The sequence below is a fragment of the Neomonachus schauinslandi genome, chromosome 5, assembly GCF_002201575.2.
Source record: "Neomonachus schauinslandi chromosome 5, ASM220157v2, whole genome shotgun sequence".
Classification (NCBI taxonomy): domain Eukaryota; kingdom Metazoa; phylum Chordata; class Mammalia; order Carnivora; family Phocidae; genus Neomonachus; species Neomonachus schauinslandi.
Genome location: NC_058407.1, coordinates 123,793,811 through 123,817,524, shown reverse-complemented (window position 1 = coordinate 123,817,524; position 23,714 = coordinate 123,793,811). Strand labels below are relative to the sequence as shown.

At 42.2% G+C, this 23,714-nt stretch overlaps 1 protein-coding gene across 1 annotated transcript; it reads left to right on the top strand.

Moving 5' to 3' along the window:
• Positions 1-1,289: 1,289 nt before the first annotated feature.
• On the top strand, positions 1,290-12,929 carry MEIG1 (meiosis/spermiogenesis associated 1). The gene is made up of 3 exons (XM_021696781.1): positions 1,290-1,323; positions 9,327-9,493; positions 12,801-12,929. Exons 2-3 carry the CDS (start codon positions 9,356-9,358, stop codon positions 12,927-12,929), a joined length of 267 nt encoding a protein of 88 aa, XP_021552456.1. The 5' UTR covers positions 1,290-1,323; positions 9,327-9,355.
• Positions 12,930-23,714: the final 10,785 nt, after the last annotated feature.

Below are 23,714 nucleotides of genomic sequence, written 5' to 3'. Positions count from 1 at the left end.
CGCTAGGTACTGTTCTAGAAATTTGGTCAACAAAACCTGTCTTTATGGAAATTATGTTCTTGCAGAAGAGAAACAATAAAATTAAGAAAGAAGCTATTTAAGTAGTATAATAGATGATGATAAGTGCTGTGGACAGAAGAAACACTAGAACATAGTAAGGGGGCTAGAGAGCATGATGCAGTAGCCACAACAAAGGCCTCAATGTGGAAGCTGGGCCAGGAACAGCCAGGAGATCAGTGTGGCTGGAGCAGAGTGATCCAGGGCACCAGAGCAAGGGAAGAAGAATTGTATGCAACCCTTGTAGGGTTTTGTTGGTTTTTACTCTGTAAGATGGGAGCCATTGCAAGACTGTGAGCAGAGAAATGATACAGTCCAAGTTATGTTTTAAACGGATTGCACAGATTGTTGTGTTGAGAATAGACTAGCGGGGAACCAGAGATACCTGTTGGGGATTATTGCAATAACCAGAGTGGGGTAAAATGATGGTGGCTTGACCTCGCTGGGAACAGAAAAGCCAACAGTGACGGATAAGGAGGGCAAGACAAAGAGTGGACTCTAGGAGCCATTTACTGACGGGGGAAGATTGTGGAAGGAGCAGGCTGGGGAGGGGACGTTTGGAAGGGGGTTGTTGGGACAACTAGGTGGATGTTGAATATAGGTTGCATATACAAGTCTGGAATTCAGAGAGAGATCTGAGCTGAGGAAATAAATTTGGGCGTTATAAGTAAATCGATAATATTTTAAATATACGGATAAAGGTAAAGATAACGTCATTTAAGTTATGAAGGTTGTTTATTTTAAGTTCACTAATTGTCAGGCACTAAGCTCTAACCTGTGAATTGACTGGTTCATTTAATTTCAACAAAATGAGAAATGGGGTGGGACAGATAGGAGGTACCTTCTCCCAGGAACCAAAATCGCCAACGGAATTCTGTCTGGTACTGAAGAAGCAAATTACACATTCTGCCCGATTCCTCTGCCAAATAATCAGCCCCCGCGAGCTTCCCATCCTGGCTTCAGCTTTGCCGCTCCAAACTGGGCAGGCCGCGCAGCCCAGCCCTCGCACCTGCGCACAAGGGCCCGCTCGCAGGGGGCGGGGCCGGAGCTGGGCGGGGCCGGAGCTGGGAGCGGCGGAGAGCGCTACGCGTTGCTAGGAGACGCGAGGGTCGCCGAGGCGCGACAGTTGGCCTCTCGCTGCCCAGCCCACGGATTCCTGAGTGGAGAACTCGAGCACCGCCGCGCTCTCCTGGGAGCTCCCGGGCGGGGTGCCTCGGCCTCTCCAGATCGGCCAGCGAGGGTAACCACGGAGAGCTGGACCCAGAGGCGGGGTGGGGAGGGGCGGTGGGTGGACTCGTCCCGAGGGACCTGAACAGTCCGCCCGCTCCGCTGAGCCTGCCTGGGCCCCGCCCCGGAAGCCTCGGCTCCGCCCTTTCCGCTCCGGCACGCCTTTGTGATTTCTGAGGTTTGATTTTCTTGCTTATTCTCCGGGTTAGCTACGGTCTTTATTCGCTACCCCCTGAGTTTCAGAATCTGATTTTACAGTAGCTTCCAGGCCGAGCTGCGCCCCCTGCGGCTTGATGTATTCTGGGGTCTCCTTTCAGAGTTTTCCTGTGGACCAGTCATTTGACCCCCAATTTTCAAAACTCTTTCTCCGGCTCAGCCTTCTGTGGCAGATTCACATACAGAATTGGTGATTTCTGTCAGAAGAAAGGCTTGAGGGACTGGAGAAGGCATGGAGTGGCTTTACGCTGCACAGATGCAGATTAGCATACCTAGACCATGGACTACAAAGGCATATTTGGGAAACCAGTTTTGTTTTTCAACTGACCCCCCAAAAACTTTGGGAAGGGAAGTGTGCGGACAAAAGAGACCTTATAGGGCGCCTGGGTGGCTCAGTCGTTAAGCGTCTGCCTTCAGTTCAGGTCATGATCCCAGGGTCCTGGGATCGAGTCCCACATCGGGCTCCCTGCTCAGCGGGAGGCCTGCTTCTCCCTCTCCCACTCCCCCTGCTTGTGTTCCTGCTCTCGCTCTCTCTCTGTCAAATAAATAAATAAAATCTTTAAAAAAAAAAGAGAGACCTTATAATGAGACCTTTTCGCTGTTCGGGAAACAAGCCCAGGGATGTTAGCTGATTGGCTCCTTTGCCATATCCTGATGCGTCTAGGAATAGAATGAAATAGGTACAGAAATGGAAGGAATACTAATGCTCTTGGGGTTTTAATACGACTAAAGGTAAAAAGCACTTTTCAGAGCGAACAAGGAAGTGAAAAGGACTTTTGCATAGAAGGGAGTTTGAGATGACTGGTACATCAAAGGCTTCTACTGTCAGATTAAAACCCTAGATTGTCAAGGGTTTGATATTGTTGCTGGGTTTAGAATACCTATATAAACCTAATACTGTTTAATAAAATTAGATTTTCACAAAACTAGAAAGTCAGGCCATTGCCATTTCCTGTTTCTGTAGCTACAACTTAGTATTATAAAAATCAGATGTGTTTTATAGTAATTATTTTTTGCCACAACTCTCAGCAAAGTAAGCCACTAAATTTCAAAGTGCTGAATGTTACTAGTGGGATTAATATTGCCACTGAATTTCTCAGGATTACTGAAATATTTCATCGAAAAGTTGTAAGTTCATCTTTCCCAATTTTAGTTTCATTCTGTTTTTAATAAGTAGAAAGTAAGTTAAAAGAGAGACAAGGGCGCCTGGGTGGCTCAGTTGGTTAAGCAACTGCCTTCGGCTCAGGTCATGATCCTGGAGTCCCGGGATCCAGTCCCGCATCGTGCTCCCTGCTCAGCGAGGAGCCTGCTTCTCCCTCTGACCCTCCCCCCTCTCATGTACTCTCTCTCATTCTCGCTCTCTCAAACAAATAAATAAATCTTTAAAAAAAAAAGCGAGAGAAAAAAGTTGGAGGGTGGGATTTGCACCACTGCTATATAGTATAGTTATAGTAACCCCAGGGCTTCCTATTATGATGAAAATGCATTTAAGTTTCCTTTAGCTATTGTGGGAAAACAAAGTTTTGAAATGCGTAGTATGTCTAGAGGATACATATTTCTACTGAGAAAAAAATGGGTTTTTTTCTCCAGTAGTTCAGCTCTTCTATTGAACAGTTCTTCTGTTGAAAGCATTTTTAAAAAAATTTTTAAAGATTTTATTTATTTGAGAGAGAGAGAGCACGAGGCAGGGAGGGGCAAAGGGAGAAGCAGCCTCCCCACTGAGCAGGGAGCCCGACACAGGACTCAATCCCAGGACCCATGAGATCATGACCTGAGCTGAAGGCAGATGCTTAACCAACTGAGCCTCCTAGGCGCCCTTGTTGAAAGCATTTTTATATTTATAGTTGACATGATTGTTTTGTTTGAAAGTGGCAAAAGATTACATAGACGACATTCAGGAAAATACTTTTTGAATGAATATGAGTATATAAAAGTATTTTGTTATGTATCAAAAAGCCAAGCCTGAAGCAAAAATGGCTTCGGTAAAACAAAAAGTATGATTGTGCCACTACTTTTAGAAAACGTGCTTCATCTATAAAGGCAATATAATACAGCCAAAATTCATATAACAAGCATAACTAATTCTGAAAGTCTTTTTCTACAGCAAGTTTGCACCTTTTTTCCTCTCATGTTTCTTAGTGTCATTTTTCTATGAAAAAATAGGTTATATATAGTTGTGTATGTTACTGGATTGTCAGGCTGTACCACACATGTCCAGCTCACTGTTGGTCATATCTAGTGTGCAGCAACAAAGCAGTGAGCCTCCCATTGAAATGAATGGAAATGAAATAGAAACCAAAAGAATAGTAGGATAAATCAACAAAACTAGGAGCTAGTTCTTTGAAAGAATTAATAAGATCGATAAACCCCTGGCCAGACTTATCAAAAAGAAGAGAAAGGACCCAAATAAATGAAATCATCAATGAAAGAGGAGAGCTCACAACCAACACCAAAGAAATACAATTATAAGAACATATTATTAGCAACTATATGCCAACAAATTAGGCAATCTGGAAGAAATGGATGCATTCTTAGAGATGTATAAACTACCAAAACTGAACCAGGAAGAAATAAAAAACCTGAACAGACCCATAACCAGCAAGGAAATTGAATTAGTAATCAAAAGTCTCCCAACAAACAAGAATCCAAGGCTGGATGGCTTCCCAGGGGAATTCTACCAACCATTTAAAGAATTAATACCTATTCTTCTGAAGCTGTTTCAAAAAATAGAAATGGAAGGAAAACTTCCAAACTCTTTCTATGAGGCCAGCATTACCTTGATCCTAAAACCAAAGACCCCACCAAAAAGAATTACAGACTAATATCCCTCATGAACATGGATGCCAAAATTCTCACCAAGATACTAGCCAATAGGATCCAACAGCACATTAAAAGGATTTTTCACCACGACCAAGTGGGATTTATTCCTGGGCTGTAAGGGTGATTCAACATCCACAAATCAATCAATATGATATGCTACATCAATAAAAGAAAGGACAAGAACCATATGACCCTCTCAGTAGATGCAGAAAAAGCATTTGACAAACTACATTATCCTTTCTTGATTAAAACTCTTCACAGTGTAGGAATACAGGGAACATACCTCAATATCATAAGAGTCATACTCAAAAAGCCCACAGGGAATATCATTCTCAATGGGGAAAAACAGAGCTTTTCCTCTAAGGTCAAGAACACAACAGGGATGTCCACTCTCACCACTGTTGTTCAACATAGTACTGCAAGCCCTAGCCTCAGCCATCAGACAACCAAAAGAAATAAAAGGCATCTGAATTGGCAAAGAAGTCAAACTCTCATTCTTTACAGATATTATACTCTATGTTGAAAACCCAAAAGAATCCACCCCAAATTGCTAGAACTCATACAGGAATTCAGCACCGTTGCAGGATATAAAATCAATGCACAGAAATCAGTTGCATTTCTATACACTAAGGAGACAGAAGAAAGAGAAATTAAGGAGTCAATCCCATTTATAATTGCACCCAAAATCATAAGACACCTAAGAATAAACCTAACCAAAGAGGCAAAGGATCTGTTCTCAGAAAACTATAGAACACTCATGAAAGAAATTGAGGAAGACACAAATGGAAAAATGTTCCATGCTCATGGATTGGAAAAAAAATTTTGTTAAAATGTCTATGCTACCTAGAGCAATCTACACATTCAATGATCTCGCTATCAAAATACCATCAACTTTTTTCACAGAGCTGGAACAAATAATCCTAAAATTTGTATGGAACCAGAAAAGACCCTGAATAGCCAAAGGAATATTGAAAAAGAAAACCAAAGTTGATGGCATCACAATTCCGGACTTCAAGATCTATTACAAAGCTGTAATGATCAAGACAGTATGGTACTGGCACAAAAACAGATACATAGATCAATGGAACAGAATAGAGAGCCCAGAAATGGACCCTTAACTCTATCGTCAGCTAATCTTCGACAAAGCAGGAAAGACTATCTAATGGAAAAAAGACAGTCTCTTCAACAAATGGTGTTGGGAAAATTGGACAGTCACATGCAGGGGAGTGAAACTGGACCATTTTCTTACACCACACCCAAAAATAGACTCAAAATGGTTGAAAGAGCTAAATGTGAGACAGGAATCCATCAAAATCCTAGAGAGGACACAGGCAGCAACCTCTTCAACTTAGGCCACAGCAACTTCTTGCTAGACACATCTCAAAAGGCAATGGAAACAAAAGCAAAAATGAACTATTGGGACTTCATCAAGATAAAAAGTTTTGGGCGCGCCTGGGTGGCTCAGTCCTTAAGCGTCTGCCTTCGGCTCGGGTCATGATCCCAGGGTCCTGGGATTGAGCCCCGCATCGGGCTCCCCACTCAGTGGTAAACCTGCTTCTCCCTCTCCCATTCCCCCTGCTTGTGTTCCCTCTCTCACTGTGTTTCTCTCTGTCAAATAAATAAAATAAAATCTTTTTTTAAAAAAAAGTTGAAAATAGACCTACCCTATGACCCAGCAATTGCACTACTAGGGATTTACCCCAAAGATACAAATGTAGTGACCCAAAGGGGCACCTGCACCCCAATGTTTAGAGCAGCAATGTCTACAACAGCCAAACTATGGAAAGAACCCACATGTTCATCAACAGATGAACAGATAAAGAAAATGTGTTATATATATACAATGGAATATTACTCAGCCATCCAAAAAAAAGAAATCTTTCCATTTGCAATGACATGGATGGAACTAGAGGGTATTATGCTAAGCGAAATAAGTCAATCAGAGAAAGACAATTATCATATGATTTCATCATATGTGAGATTTATGAAACAAAACAAAGGATCATAGGGGAAGGGAGTGAAAAACAAAACAAGATGAAATCAGAGAGGGAGACAAATCACAAGAAACTCTTAATCATTGGAAACAAACTGAGGGGTGTTGGGAGGGAGTGTGGGGGAATGGGGTAGCTGGGTGACAGACATTAAGGAGGGTATATGATGTAATGAGCACTGAGTGTTATATAAGACTGATGAATCACTGAACTCTACCTCTGAAACTAATTATACACTATATGTTAATTCATTGTATTTAAAACTAAAAAAAAGAAACAATAAATAAATAAATATTTTAAAAATAACAAAAAATAAAAATAAATAAAATGAATGGAAATGAAGGGCAAGGGTTCCATTGAAATATGGCTCACTTATTGTTTTGTCGGGTAATCCAAGTTTTACATAAATTCACAATAACATAACAACATATTGCCTTAAAATACAACATGAGCCTGAACCTAAATTAATAAATAAGGGTCAAAAGTTTTTAAAAAGTCAAATATTAACAATACCTTAATTTTCTTTGGTCTAGTCAATATACATATTGGTATGCACGATGAAAAAAATGCAAACAATATTAATGATATATCCATTGGGTAGTTGCTACTTTCATCAGAGTGAACTGTGTAACTCAAATGGCTTCATTTTAATTCATTTAAATCAGGAGCTAAACCCAAACAACTGAGAATTTTGGTTTCAGGATGGAATGTAAATACCGCAACCTTTAGAATGTCAAGTAAGAATGTGACAAAAATATACAGGAGGTAGGGGGGAGCACAGGACCAATTCCCTTATTTTTCATAAAAGAGCCAATTGGTACTTGTGCATGACTTATAACATAAAATTGAAACAAATGACTCTTAGCCTCCTAACAGTCTCCATTAATCTATTTTTATTAACTATAAGGGAAATTTTAGGCCACATCTTTCACATTGAAGAAATATTTATCTGAAATTTAGCAATTCCATCAATTTTATTTCCATTTCCTACTTCCCACCCTGTTAAATCCAGGCTGAGATAAATTTGTTATAGTTGTGAAAGCATTTATTATAAGATTCCTTTTTTTATATTATGTTAATAACCATACATTACATCATTAGTTTTTGATGTAGTGTTCCATGATTCATTGTTTGTGCATAACACCCAGTGCTCCATGCAGAACGTGCCCTCTTTAATACCCATCACCAGGCTAACCCATCCTCCCACCCCCCTCCCCTCTAGAACCCTCAGTTTGTTTTTCAGAGTCCATAGTATAAGATTCCTTTTTATAAAACTTTTAAAGTCTGTCCTTCTAACTCATCTTATGTTTAGGATGATATTCACCTGATGTTAAGGATTGATACTTCTAATTGGTGTGATTATTTTGACTTTTCTTTTTTTGTACTTTAATGTATTTCTTGACCTTTTCAACACACATTAATTCCCCCTTATCCATGGGGGATACATTCCAAGACTCCCCCCTCCCCCCACTGGATGCCTCAAACCACAGATAGTACCAAACCCTATATATTCTGTTTTTTCCTATATACATGTCTATGATAAAGTTTAAAACAACGATAATAAAATAGAACAATTGTAACAATATATTTTGAAAAGTTATGTGAATGTGGCCTGTCCAAATATATTTTCCTGCACTCACTATTTTTGTGATAATGTAAGATAAAATGCCTGTATGATGAGATGAAGTGAGGTGAATGACATAGGCATTGGGATGTAGCGTTAGGCTACCACTGACCTTCTGACAGTAGGTCAGAATGAGGGTCATCTGCTTCCAGACTGCTGTCAAGTTAGAAAGTGAAACTGCAGGTGAGGGGGTAGTACTGTAATGAATATTTGTCATTGTAATTGAAGAAAATTTAAAAACAAGAATTCATTTATAAGACCTACTCATGAAGTCCGTATTTAATGTATTTCAGCCAATAGAAACGTATTTTAATAGAAGAATGGATTCAAGGGGGCGCCTGGGTGGCACAGTCATTAAGCATCTGCCTTTGGCTCGGCTCACGATCCCAGTGTCCTGGGATCGAGCCCCACATCGGACTCCCTGCTCCGCGGGAAGCCTGCTTCTCCCTCTCCCTCTGTCCCTGCTTGTGTTCCCTCTCTCGCTGTGTTTCTCTGTCAAATAAATAAATAAAAAATCTTAAAAAAAAAAAAAAGAAAGAAAAGAAGAATGGATTCAAGGAATCATGGTGAAAATTCTGGGCACTTTATTTCAGTTAACTGATACATATTTTGTTAATAAAATAAGATGACTCTGAGAAAACAACTGTAAGATATGTCTTTGAAAAACTGACTCTAGAAGTTTGGTGAATAGACAATTACGTGTACTTCAGTTGAATATTTGAACTTCAAAAGCTACTGGTGACTGCTTACATTGTTTTGAAATCAATGATCTCAGTATCATACAGTCTTACAGCTTTCATGGATTTTGTGTTCGTCTGTCTTTTCACATCGGGCTGTCACAGGAGCAGGGTCCCAGTGACCTCCTGAGTGAATGAACTGCAATGATTGGATGCCTCCAAGTAGTTAAGATATGGAAAGAGAGGAAACATGGCTCCTCAGCAAGAAGAATAAGAAGACAGTGAGAAGACTGATCTTACATTCCCTTTTTAGGAAAAAAAAAGTGGGGGATGCAGTTTTTAATATAATCAAATGGAATGGTGATGAGATATTTTGACAATCTACTGAGTAGTTAAAAATGAGTGTGACTTCAGAAAAGTGTATGCTATTGCCTAGGACACCAGAATTAGGACATCACTCTCTGAATACAATTTTATTTGATGAAGAAATAAACAGTTCCCTATGTATCTTTCAGGGTTTATTTTATTTTATTTCCAAAGTAGAGCATGAATCCTTCTCAATCTTGAAATTGAATGTTTAAAATTTAATATACGTAACAGAATTCTCAACTCTCTAAGTTTTTTTTTTTTAATTCCACTTGTGTTCATTTTTAAAGGGACTTTCAAAATTGTCACTATTATGCTATCTATTAATGGTGTTTTAACATCTTTCAGAAATAATTGGCAATAAGACCTCTGTAGCCATGGCTAGTTCTGACATGAAACCAAAATCAATAAGTCGTGCCAAAAAATGGTCAGAAGAGATAGAAAATCTGTACAGATTTCAGCAAGCAGGATATCGGGATGAAATTGAATATAAACAAGTGAAACAAGTTTCTATGGTAAGATGTCTCTACAGACCTGAACTCAAAATATTCAGTGAAAAGTATCAAAATCAAACAAAGAACCAGAGAATAACTAAATGGAAACTCTACTCCATTTCTCTTATTTTATTGATGAGGAGACTGAGGCCCAGAGGAATGGTTTTCAGGTAGACTGGAGGGAGAGGTGGTCCCTCAGCATGGAAAGATTAAGAACTTTCTAGCTTGTATTGAACAACCATGCTCTGCCAGATAAAGCTTTGATGATAACCACAAAAGCAGAGTCTTTTTCCCTTACCCACGTAATTCTATTGCCAGATATTCAGTTTATTGTGTAACTATTACTTCTTTCCAGTTTCTTTTTTTATCCCGAATTATATAGGGGTTAGATTCTGTTTATTATGGAGATTATAAGTGACAGAAAACTATTAGAGAGCAACTCCTGACTGTTTGTGCATTACACTCCCATGCCCAATAATGTGATTGAGATAAAATCCGATTTAAGAGAACACAAAGAACCTCCTTGAAGGGGAAGTCCCACAAAGTGAGAGGAGTGTGTGTGTGTGATGTAGGGAAAAACAAGCCTATTCACTGTATGACTTGGCAATTTTGAAGAGGTCTTGCATTTCATTTCAGTATAACTAATTGGATATAAACTGTTGGGAAGGAGAAAATTTCCTTCTTCTTTTGGCTGGTCTAATAATTAATTGACCCATGACAGATTAACAGGAGAAAAGACAAATTTCATCTAATCTCATATATACAGGAGCCCCAAAGATATAAGACCCAAGAAATGACCAAAGCAGGCCATTTATATACCTTTTAGACAAAGAAATGATAAATGTATGAAGAACTGACAAGACAAAGTAACTTGGGCTTGAGTACTAATTAGTGGGGAAATGAAGCAGAATTTATTTACACAGCCCTCTTGGCTCTGAATTCTCTGTCTGTGGTGATAAGGATGTCTGTTTACCTCCAGGTGCAGGGAGGGTGCCTTTCACGTGTGAGATTTATTTCCTGCTTTCAGAGGTACAGAGAGGAGGGTCAGTGTCCTTCATGCACCGGTTTCTCAAGTAACTTTAACTTGAAACCATCAGTATGCCAAAGTGGCATATTCTGGGGCAGCATGCCCTCAACCCTGTCACTACCATGTGCAAATTTCTGTGCCAAGTGCTTTAGGAGATAAAAATATGAGTACCTGACCTCAAGAAATTGATTGGGCCAGTAGGAAGAGAACCCGATTTGGAACCTATCCAGGGTCCGCATCCTGGATCCTCTTTCTCATTAGCTGAGCAATCCTGAACAATGTTCTTAACTTGGCTGAGCTCAACAGTTGAATTGTGATGGCAGTGTCTGCTTTAGAAAATAGTTACAGGAATTAAATGAAATCATGTGTTTGAAGTGCCTGACATTGTAGTGCTTAATAATTTGTTGAGTGAATGAAAGATAAGTGTTAATGATTGATAGCTTTTATTATTCTTATTATCTTGGAGTAGAAGATTAATAATGACATGAACAGTAAAAATTTACGCAAGTCAAAATATGTGTGCCTTTAAAAAAGACGCAGGAATTTAGAGGAAGACAAAATCTCTTCCTTCCCCCAAAAGGGCTTCATGCCCCCACAGACATTTGCAGAGGGCCTTGAAGATTGGCCAGGGTGGTAACTGAATGCTTGCCTTGATTGGTATGTCTCTACCAGTGTACAGAGATGGGAAGGGTTTGAGCAAACTTCTCTTTCCTCACCTGAAGCATATGTCCTTTTGGGACACATAAACTATTAGAGCTTACTGAACTCCCCAGCTGGTCTTAAGGACCATACCACTCCACTCTGTTCTACTCAAAGGAGTGAAGCTTTCTTCCATCGACTGGGAGTCCTCAAGTGAAAGGCCAAGAAGAAAAAATTATAAAATACAAGGGATATTTAAAATGACTAAGGGTTGATGAGCACAGAACCAATACAGCTGCTTTGAGGCTCATCCCATATACAGAGGCTATTTCTTCACTGGATGAGATGCTTTTTAGGACCCTGGTAAATGAAACAGAGCCTGATCCTGGCCCCAAGAGGAAGAGAGTTATAATGGTGTCTTGAGAACACCCTCCTTTCTCTGCTGGGGACAATGGAAGCTATGAAAGGCAAGCTTGACCTAAGTGATAGGAAACATTGATTTTTTTCCTATACTGTAAATGTCAGAGAGCCTGCCAAGGTTCATCTGATATGCTGCTACCTATTTTCATTAATTCTTAAATAAAGGAGACAACACAAGAAAAAGAAAATGTGCTGTTAAAAAACAAAGGCCATGCATTCCTTTGTATTCATGATGTATTCCTAACCCACTGAAAAGTTACAATTTATGGATGGGGCATATGAGAAGTGGCAAGCTGCCTGGAGAGATGGTGGTGAAGAGCGTTCAATTATCTAGACCATGACACCTGAGTGATCAGGTTTTGACAATGATAGAGTAGATCTTAAAGAATCCAGAAGAAATATACCAAACAACAAGAGAAATGTATTGATCTGATCATGATCAAGAAAGTAGAACATGAATTTGGAGAGGAAGGGGAGAAAAATGTCCAAACTAGGTCAAGCCAAATGATAAAGTAAGCAAACCAATATGACATATGAGAAAGATGGGGAGAAGGTAAGAAAAGATAGTGGAGGATTAAATTCATGACCTCAAATTTCTATTAAAAATTAGGTTTCAAGGGGCATCTGGCTGGCTCGGTTGGTAGATCATGAGACTCTTGATCTCAGGATTATAAGGACCAGCTCCACACTGGGTGTAGAGATTTCTTAAAAAATAAAATAAAATCTTTTAAAAATTTGGTTTTCAAGCTGAACTTGTGATATGGATTTGAGGAATGCATATGCACCTTTAGGTATCTTGAGTCTAGCTGGTCCCATTTGTCACTGGTGTGACATCAATGCTCAGCACCCAAGTGCTTTCAGAGTGGGGCCTGAGCCTAATTTCCTCCTCAGGCATTACTTTTAGAAATTAGGAAGTAATAATGTTTGAAATAATTTGTAAACATAAGAAAAAGTTTTGAGTGTTTTGAATGTTTCCCCTATCTTGGCCACTGAGTAGAAATTTAAATCTAGAGATTGGGATCTAGAGACAAGCACCAAGTTAGCTATTTTGCAGTATAAGGATATAACTTAGGATGTGTTTGAGATATGTATAATACTCTCTTGAGAGCTCAAGTATTTTTAGATTTAATTTTATGCTTTAATTTTTTGATGTGAGATATACTGTTAACTATTTGTTAGTAAATTATTATATAAAAATAAAACCAGCATCATAGTATTTGTATTCTGGTTTCTGATGTGCAGGTAGATCGTTGGCCAGAGACGGGATACGTGAAGAAACTCCAGAGAAGGGACAATACTTTCTATTACTACAACAAACAGAGGGAGTGTGATGACAAGGAAGTCCACAAAGTAAAAATTTATGCTTACTAGCCTTTGTTCTTTGTGTTGTCATTACTTAAGGCTTCATTGCTTCATTCTACATCATGTAAATGTCATTTTACAAAATAATTCAAAATGCAGACTTCAGCTGAATACTGTGAAACACAAAAGCTCCAGCCACCTGGTACCTCAGAGGAATCCATCAGAGGTGTGTGCTTTACACTGGCGCCCAGTTTCCCAGCAGGATGAAGCTTCAGTTTCCAAACAAAAGCCATGAAACCATGAAACCATCCTGTTCTATTCTAAAATATAATTGCAGAAGCATTAAAGGTGTATCCATCTTGGTCCTGTTCTTCTGATTATTTTAACTGAGATAGACTAACCATGATGCACAGAAAGAGACAGCCCCATCTGAAACCATTCCAGTGGTGAGGCTAGTTATGTATAGGTTAGTGCTCCATACTCCCTACCCCCACCCCCAGCCTTTACCACTTTCCAAGACCACCATTTTGAACTGTCAGATCTGCCTCTTGTGGCCCGAGGGCTTTCTCTTGTCCCTGGAGTCCTTTGCCTCTTGCTGAGTAGATTGGAAATGCCAAGGGCTTCTGGCCCCTGGGAGCAGCCCTCAACCAATGACTGATGGGGAGGAGGTGTTCAAAAGCTCCAGCCACCTGGTACCTCAGAGGAATCCATCAGAGGTGTGTGCTTTACACTGGCGCCCAGTTTCCCAGCAGGATGAAGCTTCAGTCACCGGCAGAGGGTGTCTGGCTGGATCACAGAGTCTATTGGCTGTCTCCCTCCATTGCCACTCTCCCCACTCCCTGCCAGGCGTTCCCTTCCTCCTGAATCAGCTCCTTGTACGTGGAGCCTTGTCCCAGGATTGGCTTCTGGGTTCCCAATCTAGACAATTCCTGTTCCAGTCCTGCTTGGAATCACTGCAGAAACAGCCTGAGTGCTAATGAGCAAGGCAATAATTAACCTGTAAGACATAGGAAGTCCCCAAAATTCGTGAGTCTTGAGTGCTTTGAGGTTAAATAGATGAAAGACACCCTTTCTATTTTAACTACGTTTTCACTAGATTTTTTGTCACCATTTGTAAACCCTGACCTTTAAATAGATTTTTGGATACGGGGATCATAACCATCAATGCATCCAACTTCAGCTCCCGTTTTCCAGTGCACCGTGAGGCTCCATTAGTTTTCCTAAATCAATGTTGTGCTTCTTCAGCATTTTTTCTTTTTGAGCAAAAACATCACAGGAAGGATAGATTGGCAAACTTCTTTTATGCCTTTCCCAGCATTGCTTGAGATCATCTCACCACTTTGAACCCATTTATCTGTACCCCTCTGCTCATGCTTTTTATCATCCTCTTTCAGATTTGGCAAACCCCTCAGTACTGATCATAAGGGATCTTCTGAATCTGATAATGCTTTTTTTTTTTTAACCTACTGTGATAGAAGACATCCCCTGACAACTGCATTGCCTCCAAATACACCCTTATCCCTGAAACCTGTGCATATGGTACCTTACACAGCAAAAGACAGTTTGCAGATGTGATTAAGTTAAAGATCTTGAGATGGGAAATTATCCTAGAATATCTGGGTTGGCCCAATGTATCACTTGGGCCCTTAGGGCAGCAGGCTGGTCAGAGTTAGAGAAAGAGGTGTGACAATGGAAGCAGAGGTCTGAGGGATGCAAGGAAGGAACCAAAGTCCAATGAATGCAGAAAGCCTCTAGAAACTGGAAAAAGCCAGTAAATGGCTAGTCTCCAGAAAAAACACAATCTCGCCAACACCTTCGTTTTACCAAATAAGACTTATTTCAGACTTCTGGCCTCCAAAACTATAAGAAAATAAACTAGTATTGTTTTACACCACTTCGTTTGTGGTAATTTTTATAGCAGCAAGAGGAAACATACCCCTACATAGAATGGTTGAAGGAAATACCCATCCATAGCCATGGAGTCTACATGAGCTTCAATCACAGGCTGCCATTTTTGACCAGGGAGCACAGATAATGTTACAAATAATATCCATTCCAAGGAAGTTGGCCAGGGCCTTTTTGCCTGGAACCTTCTCACTAATTAGCGCAAATGGTCTAAATGCCACTTTATCCTCCTGCAGCAAGACCCTCTTAAGATATATGGCCCTTGGGGAAATACAAATCAAAACCTCAATGAGATACCACCTCACACCAGTCAGAATGGCTAAAATTAACAAATCAGGAAATGACAGATGTTGGCGAGGATGCGGAGAAAGGGGAACCCTTCTATGTTGTTGGTGGGAATGCAAGCTGGTGCAGCCACTCTGGAAAACAGTATGGAGGCTTCTCAGAAAGTTGAAAATAGAGCTACCCTACGACCCATCAAGTGCACTACTGGGTATTTACCCAAAAGATACAGGAAGTGATTTCTGAAGTGGTTTTCAGAAGACACGAAAGTCAACACGTTCTTAAGTTCAGAGAAGCGGGAACCAAATCTAGCCCTACATTCTTCTCTCTCATGAGAAACAGCTTCCCTCATTCTGATGCTTATCAAGGCAGGAACATATTGAACTCATTTAGCAATTTCACGGACTATGGATTTTATATTCAGCAGGAATAATGGCTAGAAATCACTGGTTCTCTAATTTTATGGTTCAAGAATTAGGATTTCTGAACATATGTCATCAAGATAATGCGTGACAGAAAAGATCAAATCCTTCTATGATTTAAAATCTAGGCATTTAAGCATGACTGACCCCTTTCTTTACCATGATTAGTGTGCACATAGTAAGAAAGAGGGGGGCACCTGGGTGGCTTAGTCAGTGAACTGTACTTCTTGATTTCGGCTCAGGTCCTGAGATCAAGCCTCAAGTTGGACTCTGCACTCAGCAGAGTCTGCTTTAATTTCTCTCTCTCCCTCTCCCTCTGCCCCAACCCCCTTGCTCTCTCTCTCTCAAATAAATAAATACATCTTTAAAAAAAAGAGGGAGGAGGGGCGCCTGGGTGGCTCAGTCGTTAAGCGCCTGCCTTCGGCTCAGGTCATGATCCCAGCGTTCTGGGATCGAGCCCCACATTGGGCTCCCCGCTCGGCGGGAAGCCTGCCTCTCCCTCTTCCACTCCCCCCTGCTTGTGTTCCTCTTTCACTGTGTTTCTCTCTGTCAAATAAATAAATAAAATCTTTAAAAAAAAAAAAAGAGGGAGGGAGGGGGAAGAAGAGAAGGAGGAAGAAAAGTGGGGGAGAGAAGGAAAAGGGGAGGGGGACGGGTAGATAGGAAAGGAGACAGAGACAGAGACACAGGTATGATGGGACTCTAGGAAAAGTTGCTGGGGATGGGAGTCTGTTGGCTATTGAGGAAGAACATAATGGCCTCTCCCTCTTAGGTAAGCCCATCAGAGGCAGATAGACACCCTTGGTCATAAGAAGAGTATAGACCTTTTATAACCCAAGGAAGGCTACCTCTCCCAATAATCTTTAGCATGTAAAACTACTAGTTTTAGAGAAAGAGGTAGAGAAATTTCTATAGGATCCAAGGACCGTCCCAGAAAGAAAGAGAAGACTCCATCCTTTTTGAAGTTCAACATTATTAGAACTTCTCTGATGCTCAAGAAAGGACACCAAGAAACCTCAAAAGGAAATACAGTGATGGGGGGAGGGAGAGTCCGTACTGGAGCCTAATGGTGGTGAAGCAAGATGAGCCATGGCGGAGTGTGCAGAGGCAGGAAGGAGCCTGTGGTCCTGCCATCTTGGTCCTGCAGGTGTGCTCCATGGGGGACTAATGAGTTACCATCTTGGGAGCCCATGCTGGGCACCATTGAGGTCTTTACTAAAATCATAGGGTGTCTCAGATTGTAGGGTCAGTTTTCCAAAGTGAAGCACTGAGAGTTGAAAAGCTGGCGTCATTCATTGAACTTCTAGAAGTAGGAGTTGAGTGGGAGCTGGGAGAGAATGCAGTGGGGGAGGGCCCTTCCAGGAACATGGAGAAGCAAAACCAGAAAAGGAAGCTACAGACCACAGAGGGGATGGCCTGTTGGAGCAGTGACAGTCCAAATCCTAGGAATGGTGCAAACACCACCGCTTTCTGTGTCCCAGTTCTTCTTCCCAGTCAAAAGCATCTCGTACTTTCTTTTTGCCATACTGCATGGGGACCCTAGGAGAAGGTATGGAGTATAACTGACCCCATGGTGGGGAAAGGGGGAAAAGGCACAGAGCATACCATTTTCCAACGTGGAAAGTCAAAAAATCAAAGTGTATTAGAACTAAAACAAGCCTCAGAGGACTGGTGGCCCAACAGTTGCGGAAATCCAGGCCCACAGAGGGGTGAGGTATGCCCGAGGCTTCACCGTGGCTGAGATTCTAGGCTTAGCCCAGACCCCTTCTGCATACCACCATGGTGTCTACCTGTAACAAGTCTGCTCAGGAACAAGGGCAGAGGAACCTCTCAAAGGCCCTGGTCCAGAGGCTGATAACTGTACATTCAAGTCATGTTACTGTCCTGCTTACTTACGGCTATAGCTACTTCTTGTCAAATCCCCTAAGAATAATTGATAGTGAGAGGTATACATTACTAGCTGTCAATGGAACAGTTTGGGCAGGGACTATACATGGCCCGAACTGATACCCTGATGACCTCTGAGACAACACACAACCTGTTTCCTCTGAGGCATCTGCAGGCCAGGGTGTGTCTGAGCAGGGAAAGGGGCAGTATGGGAAATCCTACATCTTCCTTACTCCTTGGCCTGGATTCTCTGCATCTGGGGTGCATTCCACTTAGGTGGCCTCATCATTATAAGCACTGTTCTCTGTTCTGTGTATTTGGCAGCAACTTTGGCCAAGAGCAAGGCTTCTGAGTGCTGTCTTCTGCACCACCAAGGCAATAAGCCAAGGGCCAGAAGCACAGCCAGGATGGACCAGGAGAGGTTACGCCCCAGTCCTTGGGCCAGCTGCAGGCCCGTGGGAGTCACAGGCACCTTGAGTGGTGTTAGGGAGATGTCAGGAGAAAGGTTGGGGTGTGAGAGAATTCTCTGGGAGGGTAGGAAGAGGGAGTGATGGGGTGCAGGTCCTCGGAGCGTTCGCCAATCATCCCAGGCATCCACAGCATTACCACTCAACTCTTGTAAAAACTGTCGGCACCTTGATTAAGGAATAGCAACTCACAGAAAAGCTGGAGTTTACAAAATCTCCCTAGAAAGGTGTGTTTGGAGGTGACTTTTGAGACACCCATTCAACGCCCTCCTACCACACTTACGTTTGCATTTGGTATCCAGTATTTCGGGGCAGCCCCCCCCCAAAATGTGCCACTTTGGCATGTGGGTTATTTTGAGCCAAAGGCACTTGAGACCCTGTGGGCTCACAAGAAACTTCTGCCCCTCCCTTAATCACAGAAGAATCTAGATGGAGGGTCTTTCCCAGAATAAGGGTTAGTAACAGAGATAAATTGTCTCTGAGTGACCCATCTGTAGGGTAGAGCAAACATCTGCTTACCAAACATCTGCTCCTCTTATCACTCTGGGAAGTGCATCCTCTCATCTGAAGTCCAGACCCCCGCCTCCTTCTCCCTGGTTCAGAATGACACACACCTCATTTTGTCTGACTGTCTTTGGAATTCCCATGTCTGTGTGGATTCCCCATATACACACGTCTTAAATTCCATTCTCTCCTGTTACTCTGTCTCATGTCAATCTGATTCTTCGCCCAGCTGGAAGGACCTTTGAGGGGACAGGAGTTCTTGCTCCTGACACTGGCATGCGGGCACATGCTGCTGCCAAGGACCCCTTCCCATGAGGCCCATATGCCTGCCCGCCTACTTTCATGGCCTCCACATCCCAGTCGTCTCTGCAGCTTCTCTTTTCCTGCCTGCCATTTAAATATGAGTGATCTCGGGGCTCTGTCCTAGCCCACTTTCTTCTCCCCTTGAACCTGAAATCCACTGACTCTCAGTGAGTCCATGTGTAGGCTTAGGGGAGAAGGCCCACAGCCGCAATTAAAACAGCATTGGGTGCCAACATAACAAATAGTCATGGGCATGCTTCTAGAAAGAAGGGCCACAGTACATGTCTGATTCTGGTGGAGGCCCTGGGCCCCTGCTCTGCCTCCATCCCAGGGAAGAACACTGCTCTCTGCTCTCCACAAGGCCTTCTCACTCCATCCCTTGGCTTCAACCGCCCCGCAACACAGACAACCCCCAACTACTCCCAGACACTCTCCTGAAACCCAGATCCCTATGGCCAAAGACCTGCTGGAAATCTCTGCTGGGAGGCCGCACAGGTACCCCAAACCTAACAGTCCAGAACTCAACACATCACCCTTCCCCCTAATCCACTCCCCCTCTTGTGTTTTCTATTTCAGTAAAGGACACAACCCTTCACCCCACCCCATTGCCCCAGCCAGAAAGCTGGGAGTCATCCTGATTCCTGCCCCCCACACTCCCCAGATCCAGTACATGGCCAACCCCAGCCCCTTCTCTTCAGCCCCTCACACAATGGAGGGCTGCATGGGGGCCAGAGAGCTCAGCTTCTGGAGCCGCACTGCGTGTCTTTTTGTCATGACACGTTTAACTTCTCTGTGCCTTATTTTTTCATCTCCAAAATGCAGAGAATAATAGCAATGTTTTCCTCGTTTTTGTGAACCATGCCCACATAACTGAAAATTTGAAGACTCTCAATACATCTTAAAAGCTTAGAGCAGTGCCCAGCCCTTAGTAGGCCTGCTCCCCATCCTCTCTCTCTCTCTCCTAGCTCAGCCTCCTAGCTTTCTCCGCCCTGACCCTGACCCCGTAGGCTGAGCCCTCATTCCAGAAGGCCGTTCTGGTCAGTGTACCTCTCCACAGAGTCGCGTCATTTCTGAAGATCAAGTCCTAGATGCTTTCAGTCGCTTGCTGACAAGGTCGCTCACAACCCGTCTCCTACTTACGTCCTTGCTTTTTCCCTTAGCACCTGCTGGCCATGCTCTGCCCTCCAGCCATACACATCCTTTTCTTTTCTTCTTTGACCGTGCACTGCCCCTCTGCCGGGCTGTGGTGCAGGCTGCTCTCTCTGCCTGTCCTCGGGCCCCTGCATGCTCCATGACCTTTGCTGTGGCCTGCCCCTGGCTGAGACAAGGAAACTGAAGCCACCCTGTGCGGAAACAAAATGGTTTGGGGTTTTTGTTTGTTTTGTTTTGTTGTTTTTTTCCTTTCTCTTTTTTCTGCTTCTATTCTTTTTTTTTTTAAAGATTTTTATTTATTTATTTGACAGAGAGAGAGAACACAAGCAGGGGGAGCATCAGACAGAGGGAGAGGGAGAAGCAGACTCCCCATTCAGCAGGGAGCCTGTTGTGGGACTCGATCCCAGGACCCTGGGATTATGACTTGAGCCAAAGGCAGATGCCCAACTGACTGAGCCACTCAGGCACTCCCTTGCTTCTATTCTTACTAGGACCTGTGCCCCTATCTTATGCATGCAGTGAATGTCCTCCTTGTAAGGGACAGGAGTTAATGATTTCTGTGGAGTCTTCCAGCTCAACAGACAACAGCTAAGGAACGACCAAGTGAGGCGATCACGCGTGAATTCCAGACCACCAGTGCTAGACGTCTTAACGCCAAGATCCCCAGCTCCAGGGAATAAATGACTTAGGATGGATACCTGGCCCTGTCCTTGTTCTGACCAGTTGCTGGAAGCCTGAGAGGACACATGCACCACACCACAATCGTCAATAAAAAACCCCAGACCTGGAGCTAAGACGAGACTCTCTCTCCTTTCCTCCCTCTGGGTCCTGGAACCCCGCCTGCCTGCATCATAGCTAGTCATCCTTCAGAGATGTTTCCTCCGCCAGCCCCAGAGCCCCGCGAGTGAGTATTGTACCTGTAAAATTATGCCAAAATCATAAGAACGGTATCTTCTTAGTACGTCTTACATAAACAGCACATAGTTGGATTGTTTTTTTTTTAATCCAATCTGAGTATTTTGCTGTCTCACTAGAGAATTAAGTCTATTAATATATAAAATACCCATCACTGATATTTGGGGTTTACACTTGCCATCTTGCGTTGTCTTTTCAAATTATTTCCCCTGTTCCATGTTTCTTTGTGAGACAGGGAAACTTGAAGGACTCCATAAAAGTTTCCTTTTGCTCCTTTTCCTGCTCCTTTCCTGTTCTTGCTACGACCTGCACCCCCACATTATGCATGTCTCATAGTACAAATAGCGTCTGCCCTCCTTCTAAGGAGGAATGAATGATTTCTCTAGAATAGATAGCATCTACGGAAGGACCAGGTGCGAATGACCGGAGGAAGCCATCATATGTATATTCCAGACCACTGACGCTAGACATCTCAACGCCAAGAGCCCCTGGCTCCAAGGAGTAACACCTGAGCCCTTGTCTTTGTTCTAGCCAGTTCCCAGATGCCTGAGAGGACACATACACCAGACACAAACCTCAATAAAAACCCCAGACCCAGAGCAAAGATGAGTCTTTCCTGAGTCTCCCAGACGCTCGCCTGTACCTTCACTCTCTCTACACCTTCAGTAAATTCTGCTTTCACCTCCTGCTGACTCCTGTTTGATTTCCACCCTACTCTCTTGGCTGGTCCTGCAGGGCCCCCTCTGGGTCCTTGGACCCCGCCTCTGGAAAAGGGGGGGGGTCCAAGGACCATATTTGTCTTTACTTTTTGCTTTGTGAGTGACCAAGCATTCTTCTTTTCCCATTTGTTTGACTTACGGTGTGCTTCTATTCTTTTAAGGACTTGCCTTACAAATTAGAACGTGCATATTTATTAAAGTCTAAATTTAATCAAATCTCTAAGAGAATATAAGGACCTTCCTTTTCTTGCTCCCAACTTACATGTTATTTTTGTCTGGTATTTTACTTCCATATATATTTTAAGGCCCACCAGATACTATAATTCCTATGTCATGCAATCACTGTTCATTTACATTTGCCGACGTATTTTTCATCCTTTCTTGCATCTCAGGTCTTCCATCTGGGATCATTTACTTTCAGCCCAAAGGATTTCCTTGAAGATTTCATCTAATGAGTCTCTTCCTGGTGACAAACTTAGTTTTGACTTGTCTGAAAATGTCTTTATTTTGCCCTGTTTCTTAAAACCTGCCTTGAGGGGTGCCTGGCTGGCTCAGTCGGTAGAGCATTCGACTCTTGATCTTGGGGTTGTGGGTTCAAGCCCCACGCTGGGCCTAGAGCTTTATTAAAAACTAAAAAAAAAAAAAACCCAAAAAACTAAAAGATCGGCCTGGAGATTTCTAACCTGGCAGTTTTTTCTTTTGGCACTTGAAGAGAGCGTTAGAATACTAGCTTTCTTCAGTATGACTACTGTTCCCTCCAAGACAATAGTCCACACCCACTTCCTCACCTTCCTGGCTGCTCTTAATATTTGTCCTTTGTCTTTACTGCTTTGCAATTTCATTACAGTACATCTATATGTGGATTCCTCTTTAATTTATTCCACTTGGAATTTGCACCAGTGTCATACGTCAGTTCTGGAAAACTCCAAACCATTACCTCTTGAATACTGCCTCTACCAGATTCTCTCTCTTTTCTCTTCTGGGACTCCAATCAGTTAGATGCCCCTGGTGGTTTCTTCTTGAGGGTAGAGTCACTACCATTCCTACCTAAGGATAGTGTTGAGAAGTGGGATCACGGGCCCTCGGCAAATGTCTGTTGAGTAAATCTGAGCATTGGGTAAATGTTTAATCTTCCCACGCCTGCAAACTACATAGGCTACAGGTACTGTAAAACTTGTACCCACTCTTATGCTAACACATTACTGATAGAACGCAGATAATTTAAATGGATCGAAGTAGGGCTTCCTCACTTTAAAAATAGGGAATTGCTTTAAAGAAATGTTGAATTCCGGTAATTTTTCTAACCCTTTAATGGCCAAAAAAAAAAAAAAAAAAAAAATGTTCAGAAAAGTCATTTATTTGCTGTGTGGTTTATACCAAACTGTGGTTTGCTCTACTAAAGTTTCTTGCACTCCTTAAAAGATGACAGTAGTGTTTTTCTACCAAGAAAATGGTAGATCCTCATGAAACTGTCATGGAAGGCTGATCCATGGTCAATGAATTTGTCGACTATGGGGTTCCTTAGTGGGAACATTCTTTCAGTACAAATATTCTTCAAAGGACAAATTAAAATTAGTCCTTTTGTTGTTAATTTTTAAATGAGCAATTATTAATATAAGTACCCAAATATAAGGTAAGGAGTTTTTCTTCAAAAGTTTTCCTTCCCCCCAAAAGATCTTAACTTGTGCTTACATTCATATGAAGTCTTGCATATTATGAGTGTCCTCTCAATTATTTTATCATGAAAAACGAAGTCCTCTTTAGAGAATATGTTATCCTAAAAGGCTCTCAATCAGTGATTGGTTGGCTATAGAGATCTGCTGACAAAATTAACACCGAAAAAAAGCAAAAAAGAGGCAAATAATCATTACTCTAGGGTTGATGACTTCACATTGGCAAAGACTACATGTCTTTGTAAACAACTTCATGATCATTTTGAAAACCTCATAGGAAGAGTTTAAACTGTGGAGAATACAAATCTAAACATAGAGGTTGAATTTTTTAAAAAAGAAATGATCCTCATACTCAGTGGATGGATATTAGAAGTGGAGGAGGGACCGTAAAGTATCTCCCAAACTGAGAAGGCACTTTGAGACCAAAAACTGAAGTAGCCCCCTCCATACAGTTTACACAGAATTGTATGCAAGGTAACTTGCTGACAGGGCATCAGCTGGGTGACAATCCATGGTAGCTGCACAGCTATTCTTTGCGAAATTCAGACCTTAGTCCAGCGATTTTTATAGAATGAGGAGATGTGCAGTAGGGCACTGTCATGAGATCAAAGGGTTCATATGCACC